General features: G+C 46.1%; 1 protein-coding gene across 1 annotated transcript; it reads right to left on the bottom strand.

Moving 5' to 3' along the window:
• Positions 1-2,765: 2,765 nt before the first annotated feature.
• Positions 2,766-17,444, bottom strand: LOC144143179 (putative cytochrome P450 301a1, mitochondrial). Its single transcript, XM_077674978.1, has 4 exons — positions 17,104-17,444; positions 7,124-7,355; positions 5,567-5,757; positions 2,766-2,971 (listed from the first exon to the last, which is right to left on the bottom strand). The coding sequence occupies exons 1-4, from the start codon at positions 17,294-17,296 to the stop codon at positions 2,766-2,768; spliced, it is 822 nt and encodes a 273-aa protein (XP_077531104.1). The 5' UTR covers positions 17,297-17,444.
• Positions 17,445-19,848: the final 2,404 nt, after the last annotated feature.

Genomic DNA, 19,848 nt, shown 5'->3' with positions numbered 1-19,848 from the left:
ACTACCCTGTGAAAGGAAAAAATACGGCCGTGGCTCGGAAAACAAATTCGGGATGGCCCATATTATGAAAGACAGCCACCTCTCCACCCTCACTCCTCCCCCCATAAAATTATTGACTGCATGCCATCACGGCCATGTTACCGATCCAGCGACCCCGCATGAAATCTCCCTACCAAAGACGTGGATCCAAACGTACACAAAGAGAGGCAATGCGACAGAATCATGTTAATTCGAGGAAAGTCGAATATCATGAAAACACATGGTGTACACCAATACCGCGATGTACGAAAGTAGGCGGTAGCAATTGTCGTAGCGGACTACTGTGGCAATATTTGCGTCTGAGTGGCCCTTCTACGTACAGAAACAAAGAAGCGGAAGTTGGAGCCATCTCTTGGAAATTCGACAAGCATAGGTATCAAACAGAAGGTAACATCATTACAGACTCTCAAAGGGCATTAGAACTGTTGACCGCAGGCAGAATACCTATCACTTCGGTAAGATACTCTAATCCACAATCAATAAAATTAACGACGCCACCGGATACCCGGGCACAAGGGTTTGAAGAGACCGAGGCATCGACCAATAAGCACGCGAACTCACACCATGCTGCTCGCGACCACGACTACCACACCTTCTCCCCGAGAATAGTGAATCGTAATCGTACGCCTAGGAGCACAATCTCCCCCCGTGCGGCAAGGGGGTCTCAATGGCTAAGAATTACAAAGTGTGTGTAGGATAAACTATCACAAGTATCTACAAATAAATGTCCGCGAAGATTTTGGGTGGGAATATTATGCATTAGCTTTAAAATCTGCTGAATTCGGGGAAACATCCACCCTCCTCCACGCAACGTAGGCATACACAGGGGCGAACAAATTAAACAATACTAGTGCCACTTCCATTGAGAAATGCGAGCAAGTCTTGACCACCTTGTTACATCAAGATCAGCTCGAGCTGATTGGGAGGCAAGGAAAGAAGAGAGCTGCTGTATCCGTGGCCCTAGACTGTAAGTTCCACCTTCGACCTCTCTAACTTCACTTTACCCGCCTTTCAAAAAAACCGCGGTATTTCTTCCCCAACAAACATCTTTCCTGTCTCCGAAAAAAGTAAAAAGTTTCAGTCCGACACAGACATAAGAGAATAAACACTTTAAAACACTTCCTCTGCTACAATATTGCACAAACACCCCCCTATGTAATACCCTCCTACGGAGGGCCTTTAGGGGTACCTGAATAAATAAATAAATAAATAAAACTAACCGACACCCTGACGCAGCAATCTTTCACATTCACATCTTAAGCCACAGAAGTACAGAGGGCTTAAGCCCCTCCTGGGCCACGGCGAATAAGTACCCTTGCTGCTAGTCTCTCTCTTCGCTGACCTTCAGTGATCTTGAAGCATAGACCATAAATGCGGCAATTCCGCAACAAAACGCACCCTTGGAGTCGAAGTGATGCTATCGCCTAGTACATTTTAAGATCGAAACGTAGATGTCATCTGAAACTTATTCTTTTATGGTACACTTGCTTAGGCGAAGCTTATGAGGCGAAAGACTTCACTGGTGCATTGGACGAAAACGCTGGAGTCCGATGTCAAGGATAAGTGGGGGAAAAGACTTGGAGACAAGCGAGAGATACGGTGAGGGGGAAAAGAGGTTTGACACAGTGTTGGGAAGCGTAGGAGACTGCGAGAAGGGGGAGGGTTCACAGAAGTGGTAGTGTGAGTGAATAATGGCAATAAAAGCAAACGGGAGGAAAAGAGAGCAACGGGGGAGGTGAGGGATTTACATGGGTGGACGAGAGAATAAAGGTAGAACGGCAGAGGGGAATTGAGCGCTTCAATAAGGAGCGAAAAAAATAAAGGTAGGAGTAGGGCAACTTGAGAGGAGGAGGGTGTCACGACACGCGTCCTATTTTATTACTGTTAGGGGTGTAATATTAACAAGAAAAACGGCCATAGGTCATACCCGCACAGGCCTAAGGGCCAACAGCTACTTCCGGGATTTCTGTTTCCAGCTAGAACCAACACTCACAAGGGGCTACAAACTCGGACCAGCACGTACTCACATCACCCCATGGTTAGAGTTATTGATTTGATTGATTGATTGTTGGGTTTAACGCGCCGACGCAACGCAGGCGATGAGGCGCGCAGTAGTGCAGGACTCCGGATTAATTTTGACCACCTGGGGATCTTGGACGTGCGCCGAAATCTCGTACACACGGGCGTTTTTTGCTTTTCGCCTTCATTAGAGAAGCGGCCGCCGCGGCCCCTGGCTAGAGTGACCAGCAAGCGAGGCCGCTCTGCGCGGTAGTACCTACCATACTGGTGGGGAGTGAGAAGCACCTAAATCATTGCCACTTGCCTGAGATGTAGTGAGAGGGGAACGTCGACGTCACCACACCACCAATACACCAAGGCGAAACTCCAACGTTACTCCGAGAATAAAACTTGAACCGCTCAGCGGCGTTTAAAGGGACAATATCACTTCCGCGTTCACTGCTCATTGGTGCTTAGCTTCATCCTATAAGCACCCATTTTGTTGTTGTTCCTCTCTAGTAGAATTTACGCAGTAAAAAATATGAAAACTGAAAAACAGCTCCCTGAACATGTGAAAAAACAAATGACGTTTCGGGAGCCCTATAGCTCGATTGTTCACTTTGTTTCTTGGATTGTTCAGCGAATGGGTTTCCAGTTTCTGTATTATGCTGTACACGTGACCAAACGATAAGCCGTCCAACCCTCGACATCAGTCAAAAATAATGGTCTTACGGTGCGAGATCGCCGGTGATTGTCTCGAACGCTTTGACCTTTGACCCGCTGAAGCGGTGGGTCAAAGGCCAGCTGACCGCCAGCTGGTCCATTACGCTGGCAAGACCGCCTGTGCAGCGCAGGATCACGCTGGCATCCGAGTCACAAGAGAGTTGGCGCTCCAGCACACCCAGCCTCTTGTTCAGTGCGCAAAGTATAGCGGCTGAAACGTACGCAGACAATCAAGCGTGGTTCGCAGGATTTGTTGGATTTTAGCACAACCGCAGCAAAATAACGGGCCAATGGCCACGCGAGAAAATTTCACGAACTTAGCCTTTAAATCATCGTTGGGCCTTCAGCATTTGTGAAGTTTATGGCATCTACATTCGAAATAAATTTCCTAATAGAACTTTATGAATAAAAAAAAAACTCATTGCAACGAACTTGGTTTGTGCGTAGGGAGAACAATTCTTTAGGTTCGCTAAAAAATCATCTTGGCGCCAACATGTCTACCACTAAAAATCGTGTAAAATAAAAATCTAAAAAAGTGTAAAATAGCTGACACTCGAAACAAACTAGGCGCATCATAAACTCAGTTATAAAGCATTGGCACAAGCTCACAATCATTCCTGATTACAGCGTCCTAAACAGTGACCATGCTATGCTTGCAGCACAGTTTGATGACTTATTAATAGAAGTAGCAACCTAGCAAATATCTCCTGTGTTGAACAAACCCCATACGGCTCGGTCGATGTAGACAGCTTCGCGTTCAGAGAGATAACCGCCTCAAAAATAATTCCACGACTACACAGATGCAATCAAATAAGGCAACAGGTCATGACGAAAATCGATTAAGGTATTCAAAGATGACATACACAGTGCGTGCTACCCACTGGATACGGTATTTAATAAAGCTTTTTGAAAAGTATTTGCCCCCCCCCCTCCAGCTAAATATCGAGTGGTGCCTGTATTTAAAGGTGGGGACCCAAACTTAGTAGAAAGGCACCACCCTAAAACGATCTTATCGTGCAATAATATATTGTTTGAAAAGCCAATGGCATAAAGCGTGATAAAATACCTTGGAAAATATAAAATCTTAACATAAAACAACACGGTTTTTGCAAAAATGACTTATCCACAATGACAATAACCAATGTAACGGGTGTAATTAACCAATTGTTATATAACAATTGCATAACACTAGGTATATTTCTTGGTATTCGAAAGGCTATCATTTCCATTGAGCAAAACGTCCTGTTGCAAAAGCTTGGCCGTTATAGACTCCAAGGACCAACTTTAAAATTTCCCATAGTCTCCTGACAAACCTCCAACAGTTCGGGAATATAGCTGACAGCAAATCTGATTTTAAAAAGCCCCCAGGGTCTCTTCTCGGTCCCATATATTTTATATTTTTCAACGACTATCCAAATTCCCTAAGAGACACCTACACCAGTATCTATTCCCATGATACAGCTTTACTCATCTCTAAACGCTGTTTAAATAAAGCCGCAAAAACAGCCAACTTAGAATTACGTAATACATTACAGTGGTTTGCTAGTAACAAGTTAGCATTGAACATAACAAAACAAATGTTTGTTTTCTCGTCTATCCGGAAAAACGAAATGGAAGGCTGCAACTTATTCATGGGAGATGCAGAACTTATTAGTGTTGAGAAACAAATATTTAGTAGTCCAATGATCAATGACAACACCGCGCAGCTCACATTGAGACTGAGCAGAAAGTTGTCTTTTGGAGGCTACACATTAATTCAAGCGCGCAAACACTTATTATTGTATACTTCAGTACTTCTAACTCTCATCAAACTCACTGTGTGGAGTCTTCGGGCTATACATATCAGTCATACAGTTCTATTATTGCCGAAATACCAAAAGAGTGATCAGAGTAGCGACATATCCCCCACCTCTACACCATCAACCCAATTTTTGAGAACTTAGCATTATGCCACTTAACATAGCAAAATACTTCCAAGCGACATTACCAGGTCAAAAAATTTTAAAAACACCTAACCATTCATTGAATTCAATCCGACGTTGTTTACATACCAGACACGATCAATAGCACTTATATACACCAAAAATACGTAGTGTAAATAGTCGGGGCGCTGTTTCTATCGTGGAAGACGAACTATTGAATAATCTACCAATCAAAACAAAACAAAACAACACCCATTCGTTTGAAAAATTTTAATGTGAGTAGATGCCACCATGTGAAAAATACACACTATTTATCTTGGCACATTGTAGTGCATCCTCGTAAATATTGTGTTTGGATAGTTTTTTGGGGGTGTGTGTGGATATTATGCTACAGATCTACCCCTAACCATGCCGGCTAAGGATCCAGATGACTTTTCACCTATTGTCTGCATCTGTTTTGTTCATAAAATATAGCTTATAATTTTGATATAACAAGGCCACTTTACTGCAGCCCGTCACATATGATTACGCAACGATTTCCGTCGGATTTGCTGAATGGCGGGGAGTGTTCTAGCTCCAAAATTGATTCCAAGCCCTTAGTTTGCAGTCTTAATTGCTAAATAATGTGTAGATGGTTTAAGAGCTGGGTATGTAAGCTCCGGCAGCGGAAGAGTGGCGTTGTGCTTGCACGCCTACGATAAATTGCCCCTAAATCACCGCCGTTGTGCAGTAAAACTCTCGCACTGTAACCAGGCTATCATTTTTCTAGCAAGAGTTTTCGATACACTCTGTGTTTTGAAACTTCGCCTGCAAGTTGAGGCGGTTGCATTGCAGATTTTTCATATAGCGAACAGACAGCCGAAAATGCGTTAAAATCAACTCACATTCGAGCGACCACCTTTGCATGACCGCATAGCAGTCGTCCACTTCCCCATTGTCGTCTCTAAACGCATCAATCAGTTTCAAGGTGTCGTCCGATATTTGTCCCATGTCGTGAGCATACGATTCAATGTCCTTTCCCTGGAAGGTGGGGTGTGGAGTCCAACGCTGAACGTAGCCCCACTCTTCCATGTCGCTGAAATCACGAAATAACAGTTGGTGGAACAGATCAAAGCACTTTACAGTCACCAGTTTATGACAACTTTTTGGCCAGTAAAGCACGCTGAATGAAAAGTTGATTACGAATTTGTCGAATACAAAGGAAATTAATCGAACGAAGCTATTTTATGCGAATTATATTGGACGATTACGGCAAGAGATATTCCCCGCTTCTTTTGGAATAATAAAGGATGTGTTATATACACAATCACCCCAGCACGTAGCTGGACTAATATTCTCAAGTACGGAAACTAAATATCAGCTACATTGTTGATCCCTTAGTGTACATGCAGTTGTATTTATATATATTGGACTATACGCCGTTATATACTTTAGGTGTCCATCGAATTCCGGTACACGTTAAAGGTCTTGTCTTAGTCTTAATTCCAACCCATCCACTGCGCCAATGCTCGTAGAGCAGCTCCAACTTCGGCCGGGGAATCCACCCGTTCCTTTAACACCGACGCCTAACATCTGAATTCACAGGTTTTTTTTTCTTTTCTCCAGGGCGTTTATGCTAATTTTTAGATACGTTCCTAGGGGTATAACGTCTGTTGTTGCGGACCTAAAACCTCTGCTCCGCTTTTACACATCTTTCCAAGCCACATAGAGCATAACAGAAATAAAGTGCACATCTATTATTGTTAACCGCAGCTGGCGAAAACGTCATGTGGGCCCAGTACCAGATCCGAAAGCAAATTAGTGTAAAAATTTCAGGGAAGCTTCCACTCTCGCGGAAGACTTGAATAGCGAAGCTTTTCTAGGTAATTATTGAAAGGCACTAAGTTAGCTTCTGGTTCCTTCTACCCCTAGTTTGTTCCTAAAGCTAAGAGCTAATCTTACATTATAAAGATCGAAAGAAGGATGGATTGATCATGATATATTCAAGGTGCAATAGGATGAATAAAGATAGACAGATGAACGAAGATTGCTTAGGCGGACTTTAGGTGGAATAAGGAAGGAAATAAAGTGGAGTAAGATGAATTAAGGACTATTAGGGTTTGTTGGGGTAGAATCAAGATGGGAGCAAGGGGAAGTCAAGGTGGGAAAAGGCAAACCAAGGCAGGGAAAATGTGGGCCACCGTAGACTAACCTGGGTTAGGGTACATTAGGATGGAATAAGGTATTTTAACGTGCGTTATGATAGATTAGCTAAAACAGATCAACAGGGGTTAAGGTGGAATAATATGAATTAACGATGGCAAGACAGCGTGGCTGCTTTGTCGACAGGCGAAAGTGTATGAAAAAGATAACCGCTTAACCTCCCCAATATAGTACGCTACGCTTTCGCATTCCACGCAGACTGCTTCGAGGAGTGTTTCATTCTCATGGAAAGTACGTACCCATTCGAGACTCCATAGTCAGGAGACAGCTCGCCTCTGGCCTTCCTGTGGGCTTTGAGTGGGTGCAATCCTGAGCGGTACAGCACCTTTCCTTCGTATCGGAACACGAATCGAAAGTCCTCGGCGCTGAAGAGGTGCACTATGGTTTCCCGGCCGGGATTTTCTTCAACCGCGACTGGTCCGTAGCGCCGGTACATTTGCCATGCTGCCTCGTGCATGTCCCCAGGAGTTCCTGCGTGCACGACAAATATTAAATGGACCCTGCAACACTTCCCATAAACGCTTGCCCTCGGGTCTGGAATAAATGTGGAAGCTATAGTTATCACCAGCCCAAACCGGCACTGCACGGCACGCTCATCGCATGAGATCCACCTGCCTTTTCTGCTACCGAATGCGCTTATTCCTACAACAGAAAGGAAGCCGTCCGATAGGCGGTACATCATTCTAATGACGTAATTCAAGCACTCGAAGAACGCCAATGCCGGGAAAGATGGACAATTTTTTTAGAAAGTTTCTAGGCTATCTGATGGGCATAAACCAATGATGTTTGGCTGAGGTACAGGCGCGGCCACAATTAAAGGTAACACGTAGCGCGTGGCCGAGCACCGTGGAGTGCCACGCCGGGTGCCCCGGGAAACTTGCGGCACATGAGCAATCAGTGCCAGACGCGGAGATAGCTACGCGTCCTCTGCTACGGTTCGTTCCACTTTGTTGCGCGTGCTCTTGTACGAAAGCACTGCAGTTATGGCACACTGTAGAAAGTAGGAGAAACCCGAAGCTCTCAACTGCTCCAAGCCTAGTAGTACAGGCGTAGTATTCGCATGTAAAGCCTCAATTCAACTAAATCTTTAGTTCACAACGCTACGGAAAGCTCCGTTTGTACCAGGCAGCTGTTCATCACACATTAACGGTGATACGTAGCTTCCTACCGTCCTCTGTTAAAAGCTTGTACTTTGAGAACATTTACCCCAGCTGAGTAGCTGTCAATTGATAACTAGACTACTTGTAATCCGGACACAATGTCCATACGTACAATAACGATACATTTAAATACCGATAAGGGAGGACGTGGCTTTCAGTTCGCAGTGCGCATCCCGGTAACTGCCCACGTGTGTGCTGTAGAAAAAACTTTTCCATCTCTTCCTAAAGATCGTTGAGGGAAGTGGGCAAGCTTCGTCCAATCCAATGAAAGTGCGTCCAATCGATCGTTAAACCTCGAAACATCCTAATCACAAACGGAGAACTTACCCAAGCGATGATTTTTAGCCCACTAAGTAAACTCGTCTACGAACAATCTAAATATGCACCGATAGGTGGTTTTTGGGATAAAGGTACACTACTTTACTCCTTCGTGATCGATACGCCCATTGTCTTAACTAAAATGGTTCCTTTTTTGTGATTTTCAAGTAACCGTTTTCACACATTCGAAGCCCGGTTTTAAGCACTCGCCATGTGTCCAGACATCTTATCAAAGCTTTTCGGTCGACCAACAGGTCTAAGGCGAAATGCACTGGTTTTTTTACACGACGCTATAGGTTCCAGTAAGAAAGTTTTCGCTTTAATGACTTCCTTCAGTTTGTTTTCAAATTTAGTATCGAACGAGCATCGTTCAGCATGTGAGCATTTTTACTTCGACATGGTAAAAAACTCGTCCCGTGTCACCGCCTTTTTCTTGTGTCCTCGTTTTATTGCGCTTTTTTACCATGTCGAAGTCCCATCAACAACTAGCCCAAATTTCTGCCCTGAAGAGCATTTTTATTTAGTCTTTAGCGCTGTTTGCCGATAGTTCACGCTATACAGTTAGTTTCCGACTTCGCAACAGCGTAGAGTGAAAACTTTGCAAGTTGCTGTAGTATTTGGGACTCCGTTCTGAGCGCACGGCAAAAAATGCACAGAAATTGAGGGAATTGTCTACTAATGCGTAATTTCTTGTGCCATAGGTATGCATTATTAGTTAATTTTCTAGACAGACTTCGTTGTAGGTTGCCCAATTTAGCTTCTCTTCGGTTACTTTTGCATTTGGTTAGATTAGGTGTCACTGCGTTCTGAGGGAATTTTGTTTTTTGTGTTTGTTCAAAAATGGTGTACAGTTATTATTAATACTAATGTGTTAACTTTGCCTGTTATGCATTTTTCCGCAATTCACGGGTGTCGGTGCTGTGTGATACTCGGCGAGTTAGGCTTAGGATTACGCATGAAAAGTCTGCCGAGACTTCACAAGCTTGCCAGCGCAAGCGTGTGTTCATCGTTATTCACCTCTTGTAAAATGTGGAAGAATACAGTGAAGTTCGAAGTTTTTACCCAGCGCCCGAACGAAATAATATACAGGTACCGTGAACGAGCGCCAAGCTCATGCCCAACGATTGTCTTTCTATAGCAAGTTTGGACGCCAACAATCATTGCTCATTCAAACCACGCATACGCAAATTGTCACCAAAATGTTTATGTTCTCAAAGCCACGCACCACGTTGTTGGTATTTCAACAACGTGTCTCATGACTGTTCGTGCAGCTATGACCTTTGGCTTTCGTGTTGTGTTTACGACGGCAAAAACTAACTGCTGCGGCGTCTGCCTGCCACTAGTCGACATCGTCATCTGCTGTCGAGGCCGGCGCTGCTTGTCGGTATTGTTATTGTCATTGCTCGTACGCGACTATCGCAACTGTTCTCGACTACGTCGCACTCCCGACAATCACCCCCGGGGGTACATCGTTGGCGAAATTTCTGGCTACTGTACACCATTGCTTCTGAAGAAACGGAGAACTAACTTAATCAGCAGTCAGCCTACCCCCCTACCCACCCCACTGGCTCGCTCTTGCCTATGAAGACACCTGTAATGTACAGAGGCTGCTGTGAGCGGGCTACTCTGCCCCATAAACGCACCTGCAATACACGCCAGAGCTTCGATAAGTGGATCCCAAATCCTTAGCAGCTATCGCCCATACCTGATGCGCAATGTCGATGTTTTGTTGAACACGCCATAAAATGTCGCTTCGTAGGAAAACGGGCGAAGATATATAACTCTTTCCTTTTTTATACAGACCATTGTTGGCCGGCCACGACCATTGTTGGCCGGCCACAAAATCTGCCATGGCGTCGTGTGATCCTCACCACTTAAAAGCACCACAATTTGATCGCAGCTTTTTTAATCACGTCATTGCTCCAGACAACTTCTTGCTCGTTTCAATGGCTTTACGCGCGGTGAAAGTTGCTCTTGATAACTCAAGCAAGGCAGTGGTGGTTACGTAGCCTACATTTTATGAACAGAAGCAGGGTCGAATAAGTGAACTTTTGTACAAATGAACAGCACTGACGTCACTGTAGGCTGCCATGTTTGAGCACCGCTTGCACGCTGAAAGGCTGCCAACTTATCTGCCGCTTTTATCTCGAAAAGCACTGGGGAAACAGATATCAGTACACCAGAGAGGGCTGTGGAGACGTCACAGGCAAGATATGCAAAAAACATGCCATGTAGTGAAACGGGGCGTCTGCTCTTGTAGCACAAATCCGTGTAGCGTGCCCACAGCATATGCCCAACCCTTTTGCATACACGTTGAGGCGAAAATGATTTAGAAAAAGTAGGCACTGGGAGAAGGGGAACGACCCCAACCATCTCCTCCCGAGGCCTCTGGCAAAAATGCAAATATGTAGCATAAAAAACAAGAGCAACACTAAAAAGAAATCCTTCCTTCAGAACGTGTTAAGGGCTATAGTCCTGATGTCTGAAACTCGATGCTTCGCGTGCAACACGCCTCTGTGAAATTCAAATCAGTTGCTGCAGTTTAGCCTCAAGCACAACGTCGAAACATTGCAAACAAAATGTTCTCTTTATGAAGACAGCGCTTTGTCATGCTGCACACATGTAGGGTGTATAGTTGTTGCACCATTATTATGTGCTAGGTACCTTTCAAAGAAGACTAATGCTGCGCTCATGACGTCGTGTACAGGGGCGTTTAAAAAAATACGAACAACGGAGCACACAGCCTCAGACGCAATCCACACCGTCTGGCTGCACTGTCAGTAAACTGCGCGCATGCGTAGTTGTTTCGGGCGTTTGAGAGGACGGCCTACTGTTAGGAGAAATGGTTGCTAAAGAAGTGACGTGGGTCATTTATTTTGAGTCGTCGTTTTATGCTCTGTAGCCACTGAGCATCCGGTTATCTACTACATTCTGGTGCCAAGCGCGCAGCTGTATGATTGCAGCTAGCATGTTTCCCTTCAGCGATCATTCTGCTCAGTGGCGACACAGTGTGAAAAGGCGCCTCAAAATAAACGACCAGCGTCACTTCTTGATCAAGCCTTTCCCGTAAACGTAGGCCACACGCTCATACGCTCTTGAAGAAGTGCGCGTGCGCGCCGTTTACTGACTTTGCAGCCAGATGGTGCAGCATGCGTCGGAGGCTGTGCGCTCCGTTGTTCGCGTTCATTTTAGTCCCCCCTGTACGCTGTGTGCAGTAGCTATCCGCACGACCCCACACATTCTTCTGCGTGGGTTTAAAAAAAATAACTGCCTGCTTGCATTTCTGGGGTCAAAATACCGTGCACCTCCGACAACTGTGTAGATTTTGTGACTTCAAATCGCGTGTACCCTGGTCTTTTTTTTTCTTTTGTTTTACGAGGGCTAGCATTTTGTAACTGAATCACTCAATTTGATATATTTTTTTAATGTTGCTTAGCTGAAGTGGGATAGTGAGTTCCAGGTCGCTATCGCACAGGGAACACAAAGCACGGCACAGGGCATAAAGTACTGCTCGGCACTTCGGGACTCATCCTTTTCGCTAAAGGCAGTCACTCGCTTTTTACTTATACACATTACTTTGAGAAACTGGGGTGGTACCTTTTAGGCCTCTAACATTATAACGCATATTAGAGCAACCTTCTTTTTAGTAACATGATATAATGCAGGAAGTGGATATACTGCCGGCAGCCGGCACTTTAGCCGGTAGAGATCGGTTTGCTGGCACTGTCATCTGATTGGTTGTTAAGGCTTACTTCATTGTGACTGTCATGTCTGCTTCCGCAGTGCGCTGAGTCCGCCGTGGTTACCGCACCGCACTGGTTTCGCCTCTGTTAAAGACGATAGTCTTTCTTGGGCTACTTAAACCCAGAAATTTTGGTCTGTCTGTAAGTCTGTATGTCTGTGTCTGTCCGTCTGTCTGCCCGTCTGTCTGCCTGTGACTCGATTTTTTTTTCTTTATTGCCCATCTCGGACAGCAACGCCAGGTACGAGGTACAATGACAAAGAAAAAAATCACAGTAATGCCGCCATGCACCCCAGGGCCGGTATTGTCATTTAAAATTTCTTAAGCGTAGTCAGGGGTTCAATTTTAGACATCCACTCTGATGGAGAGTTCTTCGCTCTCTGAACTTCAACAAACTGTGACACACTTTCCCTAAAATACTGTCTCGTTGGTCGCGCGTCGACATCGCAATGCAGCCAAGCCATGCGAGAACGCCAAATGCTGTGCAGACCCAACACCATGACACTGTCAAACGGTACACCATCCTCTCTATCAATGCACAAAAAGAATACCGTGTGGACTAAGTGGAAAATCTTTCTGGAGTGACCGTTGGGGGACATCCCAAAGGAACACTGCGGCCCAACAATGAAGAAAAACATGCTCCACAGTTTCGGGTTGTTTGCAAATGGGGCAGTCGGTTCCACATGGAACCGAGAGCCCCCTTTCATTCATCCAAGTAGCGACTGAAAGTGTACTCGCGTGCAATTTAAAAAAGAAAGTATTTGCCCCAGGTGACACTTCCATTCGTTTGACTCTTTTTAAAACATCTTGTCCTGGACCATTGCTGTACAGAGCTCTATACAGTGGCACTGGGAAGACTACGTCACATACATCCTTATATACTTTTTCCTGGTTACACTGGCCAGATATTGCATCGAAAAACGCGTTGATAAAAATTGGAATGACAAAACAATTTCTTTAAAATATCCATGGACACCACCTGGCATGCAACTTGAAGAAACCACAAATTCTGGTAAAGCACGCATTAACCGTACTTGGATTACAGTGCGTAGAAAAGGGTACATCGCGTAAAAATAAAAATCGATTTACGAGTTGCCGTACAAACAGATGAGTCAGTCCTAATCCGCCTTCACGGATTCGCTGAAACAAATTCGTCCTACGGCTCCTTTCCCACGTGGACCCCCACACAAAAACAGCAAATACGCGATGCAGCTTCTGGACATTCAAACGCGAACAATGCAGCACTTGCATAACGAACCAAAGTTTTGCCACGAAGAAAAGATTGCAAGTCGTGGCTCTCGCGAACACTGACAGCCCAGCTGCTTTCATTTTTTCCGCTTTCTCTTTCAGTGATTGCACCTGCCCCCCCCCCAGTAGGGCTCACTGTCACGATAGTATTCCAGAGGGGTTCCCAAGTACTTTACTGGGGTGGTTACCCAAGCTACATTAGCAAAGATCACTGGCGTTGACATCCATTCACCGTGCCAAAACCCCAGGCATTTTCCCCAATTTACCATACTCCCCGTGACCTCCCCAAAATGCTTCACTGTTTCCACGGCGAACATATCGCTTTCTTTGTTCGAGCAAACAACGGCAATGTCGTCAGCATAGGCGAGAAGTTTTACCTCTGTCTCCTGTAATTTAAATCCGCTTATTTTAGCATTATGAATGATGCTGAGGCACAGCGCTTCTATGTATACACAAAACAATAAAGGGCTTAGGGGGCAACCCTGGCGCACCGAACGCTGCACCTCGATGACCGCTCCCAATTCCTTATTCACTATCAACCGTGTAGTGCAGTTCCGGTACGCCATCGCCACTCCCCGTACAATGACAGAACCAAGGTTGATGTGCTCTAAAACATAAAACAGGATCTTGTGCCTCTGACTCGATTCAGCCACCCGGCCAAAGTAAACTTAATATTGCGCCATTGTCTTATATACTCACAGCCACATGTAAACGTCTAAGCCCGGTTTATATGTTCATACTTGTCAACTTTGTTGAACAAGAACAAGACATTACGCAAATATAAGACAGGAAATTAGTACACAAGGGATATTTACAGTGTTCCTTTATTAAAAAAATTATGGATGCTTGGTTTTTTGATAGCAAATGATGTTCTACATTTACCGCAGAAAACCGCCGCCTCCTAGCAGCATATGAAAAATCACGCGGCAAAAGCAACGAAAGGTTCCACTAGCTAGGTTCCACGTTCTGCTTGGAACGCACGTGAAGCACGGCCACGCGGCTCTATAAACCTTCTAGTAGGCCGCCTCCATTCACGCGCGTCTCCACCGTACTGCAGCGCTGGCATCGAGGAACCCGGCCTGTAGCGGTGGAACGCGGTAAATTCAAATCACCTTGCGCGAACCTTTAGTGTGTTCACCTTGGAATGAGCGCGACGGTACAGGAACAGCATGAGAGGTGAGCGGGAAAGCAAAGGGGGGCATTGCCTTGGTAAATGTCTACAAATACTATCGTCTTTTGACGACATTTGCAACGAAAGGAGCACCTACGCGGCCAATTTTTTTTAGAGCGCAGCCCTTCGGTTCCTGTATCTGGCCTGAGACCGAATAGTGGAAGAAAGCAAAGCAGGAGAGTGTCGAACACCGAATAGTGAAAGAAAGCAAACGAGGAGAGTGTTGCGAAATTATTAGGGGAGGGCGGTCCGCCGTGGCGGCGCGAGCCAGCGCTTTCCGGAAGTGCGCGGTGAGGGAAGGGGGGTCGTCTACATGAAGCTGGCGAAAACGTAAGGCGGGGGGGTGCGTGAAGATGGTGTGCGTTTCCTGACGAAGACGCGGGTCGGGTCGCGGTTCCTTCCTGAGACGCAATTCGCGCCGCCGACGCAGATGCTCATCATCGCTGCTGTCGAGAGAACCCGCAAGTGTGTGCTGACTCAGCGCACTGCTGCTGTGCCAAAATATCGCACTAGGGAGTATCGTAATCGCCAGCCACTTTTATTTTTGTTATGTAAAAAAATAACCTGTTTTGAAAAAAATTAAGCCTCGCATAACCATTGCACATTGAGGAAATGCTGCTCTTCCGTTTATTCTCTAGCGGTCCATTTTAGATATATTTATTTTCTTTCTCCGCTTACTGGTGATATCACGTGGTGTGCTTGACAACTGGAATATTGTTTACTGTTCAACGTTTCCTACAAGCTACTACAAAGAGACCTTGGCTCTAAATTGTATACGGTCACACATAAATTTATCATAGAAGCAGTGAACATGAGACCCACTGTTTTTGAAGCCCTTGCTCGCGTGTAGGGCGCACTCAGCCACAGAATGAGGGTCCAACGCAAAGTATGACCGAGCTGTACACCCGGCAGCGCATTATTCTGAGTCGGCAATGAACCTTTGCACTGCTTGAATGAAGGCACGCGTTGCTTATTCTCCAGTGCAAGACGCACAATACACTTGTAGTTTTTACCTTGTAGCAAACTCTGATCAAATGTACGTTTTTCGTGCTGCTGATACACATGCACAACTATTTATGCTCGTTATTAAACGCCTAAACATTCACTGCGAGTGCGGGGCGTACGAGTTTGAAAACAGTTTCATTAGTCGTACAGGTGCTGTAATTGGGGCTGTGGCCGAACTGTATCGGAGCGCCGTGTAGCTGCACCGGCGGAAAATGAAAGGACGAGAACACGCATGCGCACCTGCCGACGGCGATAGCCCATCCATAGCCTCCTTTAAGTAGGTTATAAAGGAGGCTATGGCCCATCTATACCTCTCAAACCCCTTTTTTTAACCTGGCTTGGAGCATTGCTCGAGGCACAGTGCCGCTCTCGGCGACGGCGCTGATAGCACAGACGATTCTGGCAGCGTCTCTGGCGCACTTCCAGCTGCCGGAGAAGCAGCGCGCTGTCACAGGAATTTGTCGCGAGTTATTCCTTCAAATATTTTTACGTAAGTGCGCTATCAGCGCCATCCCCGAGACCAGTATGCTGCGAACAATGTTTGAAGCCACGTTAAAAAAAGTGATTTGAGAAGTATAGACTGGCTATCGCCGTCGGCAGGCACGCATGCGTGTTCTCGCCCTTTCATTTACCGCCGGTGCAGCTACACGGCGCTCCGATACGGTTCGGCCACAGCTCCCGTGCTCCAATTACGACGGCACCTGTACCTTCAATCGGAACGCAGAGGACCTTCTTTGTAGTAGTGCAATTACTGAGTGATCGCTTTGAAAAATAAGAGTCTCTGAGTTGTAGGGTGGTACGTGTGGTATGTGCCTTGGCTGACGGCTACCTCAAGCGTGCCATCCCGCTCCAGGTCCCAAAAATGGTGCGCACGAGTACAGACAATTTCGTAATTGGTTAAAAAATACCAGGAGAAAAAACAACTGAAACTGTCGTAAATTGAACATGGAGTGGCGTGTAGGTGTCCCAAAGGTCAGCCGCGTGTATTGAACGGGCTTAAAACAGTCGAAAACAGCGGGCTTACAGAATGGGCTTAAAACCATTAATAAATTGCAGAAACTGACCAGGCAGCAAACTGCAGCGGTTCAGCCCAGTGTGCACGAAATAATCTGTATAGCCCCAACCTTCTAATCTAGTGCCTGTAGTCATTATAACGCCTAATAACCGCTTATTGAAAAGCGCTAAGGCACATTTTAAAGGGGCAACAATACAAAGCGTTTGTTTTGCATTTTGTTTTCTTTCCGCTTGATCTATGCACGCTGCTCGTAAGCCGTGAACTACTATCAACTCGTCCAGATGTGCAACTATGTGTTCCAATAAACCGCATCGTTCCCCACGTTACGGCACAACGAGCGGGCAAATTTCAATCGGGTAGCCGTCACACAATTCTCACGCATAAAATAAATACGATGACGTACACCGAACCCTCCCCCAGGTCGTACAGGGCTATAGTACTTGTCACGGAGTAGTACTTGTCGAAGCTGTACTTTTACGCGCGCCGATTATTTTCGCACAAAGTCTAACGTGTACTTCGAGCTTCGGCTGTTCGTATCGCGTGCAAGTCAAACCACTTACCGACAAGGGGGTAACGAAGCCAGGAAGTTCCGACGAGCGGTAGACATCGAATCCTGGGAAGCTTGCTGAAATCCTTCGCGAGCAACACATGCATGACACGCATTTTGTCGCTCAGGGTAGCACACCCTTTCGGAAATGCCCCGATTGCCGGCTTCAGCTTCAGAAGACGTCTCGATGCACTCACACGCAACATTGTTCTGACTGCGTTTTCCCGAGCGTTGTCCTTTGCCTGGGGCAAACTTTGCTTGTGCGGCTTGCAGTTAACGTATGCCTCCACCAACTACTCAATGTTCCAGTGCTGCCTGCTCCCACACGACTACAGCGCCCGCGCCTGTGTTTTGAACGCCCATTTTTAATCTCACTCGAACATTTTCTTATCACCTAACTGGCTCAGAAACAAGCCGCGCATGTATTAGGTTATTTTATCGTAGGGCCAGTTTCCGTGCCATTTCAAACATTTCTATGTTGAGCCAGTTCTTCCGCAAGAATCCTTCGTTCCCCACAGCTTCGATTTTTGCGCTATCAAAAAAAAAGTGCGACACCTTAGGTATTTTTTGCATGGTATCTTTTGCACCTTAGGTATTGCATTTGGGTATTTTTTAGTTTTTTGGTATTTTGGTATTTGGTATTTTGGTATTTGATATTTTGGTATTTAGTTTTTTGGTATTTTGGGTATTTTTTAGTTTAGTTTAGGGCATTTAGGTATTTTTTGCACCTTAGGCTACTTTTGCATGGTGGATTTTTTACCCAGCGAACACGCAGAATTGCTTGCAGCGAGAAACTTTCCCAGTAAAAGGCTGACATGTCCCGCTTTTTCGCGAATTAAAAATGCCACAGCAAATTGGGAGTTTTTCTGAATTCAAATTATCAGGTTTGACTACCCCATAATTATGACTACCTGGGGATCTTCAACGTGCACCAGAACTTCTACACACGGATGTTTTTTTTTCCATTTGAATGTTTCTGTATTACTGGTAGCACCAGGTCTACTTACGCTAAGTTATCTGAAGGTTGGCGGTAAGGGTATTCAGTGAACTTACAACCTGGCTATACTATTTTGCAGAAAACTAAAATGTTGAAAAAAATTGAAAATTTTATTCAGCTGAACAAGGTTCCTAGTACAAATTCGCTACAGAAAGAAGTGAAAATTGTTTGCAAAATCAACGATTTCATATCAGGCTACAGACCAACGTTTATAGGTAACGTTGCTCACACGCTCATCGTTGCTCCAATAACGTTGGCTCAAACTATTTACTGATACAGTAAAAGCTCACTAATTTGAACTCGGTGCAGCGAAAACTACAGGACATTCCTGACAACGTCATTACCATTCACTATCGCGGATCATCATCACTGCCATGCTTTTAGCACACCTCATCTATCATCATCAGAAGGAGCTTCTGAAGAAGAGGTTCAGCTGGCTCGGCATCAGCCCTTGGCTTTCTGACTGCTTCCTGGGTGTTTCTGAGCACCAATAAACCCCCTTACAACTTGGTGTAGAGTTCGGAGTCCTTGTACCGACCCTGGAACTTCGCAGTCGGACCATCCCTACGGTCATACCTGACCCTCCCGTAGTTCCTCCGGCCCCAACCATCATCTGCTCTGGCGCGACCCGGCAACGGGATCCTGCCAAGTTCAGCGGAGCGGAAGACCAGGATGTCGAGGACTGGTTGTCGGCGTACGAACGCGTGAGCTACACAACAGGTGGGATGATGTGATGACATTCAACAACGTGGGCTTTTATTTAACTTTACTCGCCGAGACGTGGTTTCATAACAACGTAACGGGCATAGACACCTGGTCAGAGTAAAAGACGCGTTTCTTGGGAGCTTTTGGCTGTCCCGCCGTGCGCAAGCTGCGCGCAGAGCAACGCTTGCGCACCCGTGCGCAGAAAACTGGTGAAACTTTTACCAATTACATCGAGGACGTTCTGGACCTAAGCAGGCGTGTCGATACATCCATGGCCGCAGCTGATAAAATCAAGCACGTCATGAAAGGTATACACGACGATGCCTTTCAGATGCTCTTGGCGAAGGACCCACGTTCAATTGCTGACGTAGTAAACCTTTGCCAGAGTTTCGACGAGCTTCGGGGACAGTGAAGCCTCACGCGGCGGCCTTCAGCTCCTGACTACATTATAGCAAGTTTGATCGGTGACCACGAAAGCCCGTCCTTGTTGTCGCGCATAAAGGAACTTGTCCGTGAGAAAGTCGCTCGTCAGCTGCTGCCTTGCGTTGCGGAGACTCTGTACCCTGTTGTGCTGACACTCAGGAGGGTGATTCAGGAGCAAGTAGCTGAAGACCTGCCGCGTACTGTCGTTGTGGATCCTCATCACATGACTGCGATAACCGCGCCGATGACGTATGCAGAAACTGTCGCCCGGTCGACCCAGGCACCGATTATGACGTGTGCTGACACCATGGGAGTCTCTCCACGTCAGGCCGCACCATCTTATCAGCGCCCGGTACCACCGATGACCTCATTTCCTCCTGTTCGGCCTCCTCCTCAGTTTAACAATGGCTGGAGAACGCGGGACAACCGCCCCATTTGTTTCCTTTGCCGTTATGCCGGACATGTCGCGAAATATTGCGGCCGCACACCGCCAGCCACTGGTGTTCTCCGACCGCCGACTTATGGCTTGTCCAACCGGCCGCCTGTCCCACACGATGTCTCCGACGGATATCACTTCAGTACTTCGCTTAATCTCTACCGGGCATGACCATGCATGGCCCAGCGGGTATAGCA

The sequence above is a fragment of the Haemaphysalis longicornis genome, unplaced genomic scaffold (assembly GCF_048455015.1).
Source record: "Haemaphysalis longicornis isolate Haplotype H1 unplaced genomic scaffold, Haemaphysalis longicornis Haplotype H1 scaffold_6, whole genome shotgun sequence".
Taxonomy (NCBI): Eukaryota; Metazoa; Arthropoda; class Arachnida; order Ixodida; family Ixodidae; genus Haemaphysalis; species Haemaphysalis longicornis.
The sequence above is the reverse complement of the archived record's forward strand: the minus strand, read 5'-3'. Positions and strand labels throughout refer to the sequence as shown.

What these genes read in the sequence shown, in the direction of transcription:
- LOC144143179 (XM_077674978.1), bottom strand. Translation starts at nt 17,296, where the DNA reads ATGTTGCGTGTGAGTGCATCGAGACGTCTTCTGAAGCTGAAGCCGGCA. An exon ending in GCTTCGTTACCCCCTTGTCG is followed by an intron (nt 7,356 to 17,103) that starts GTAAGTGGTTTG and finishes TCGTGCACGCAG; the next exon opens with GAACTCCTGGGGACATGCAC. An exon ending in GCAAAGGTGGTCGCTCGAAT is followed by an intron (nt 2,972 to 5,566) that starts GTGAGTTGATTT and finishes CGTACGTTTCAG; the next exon opens with CCGCTATACTTTGCGCACTG.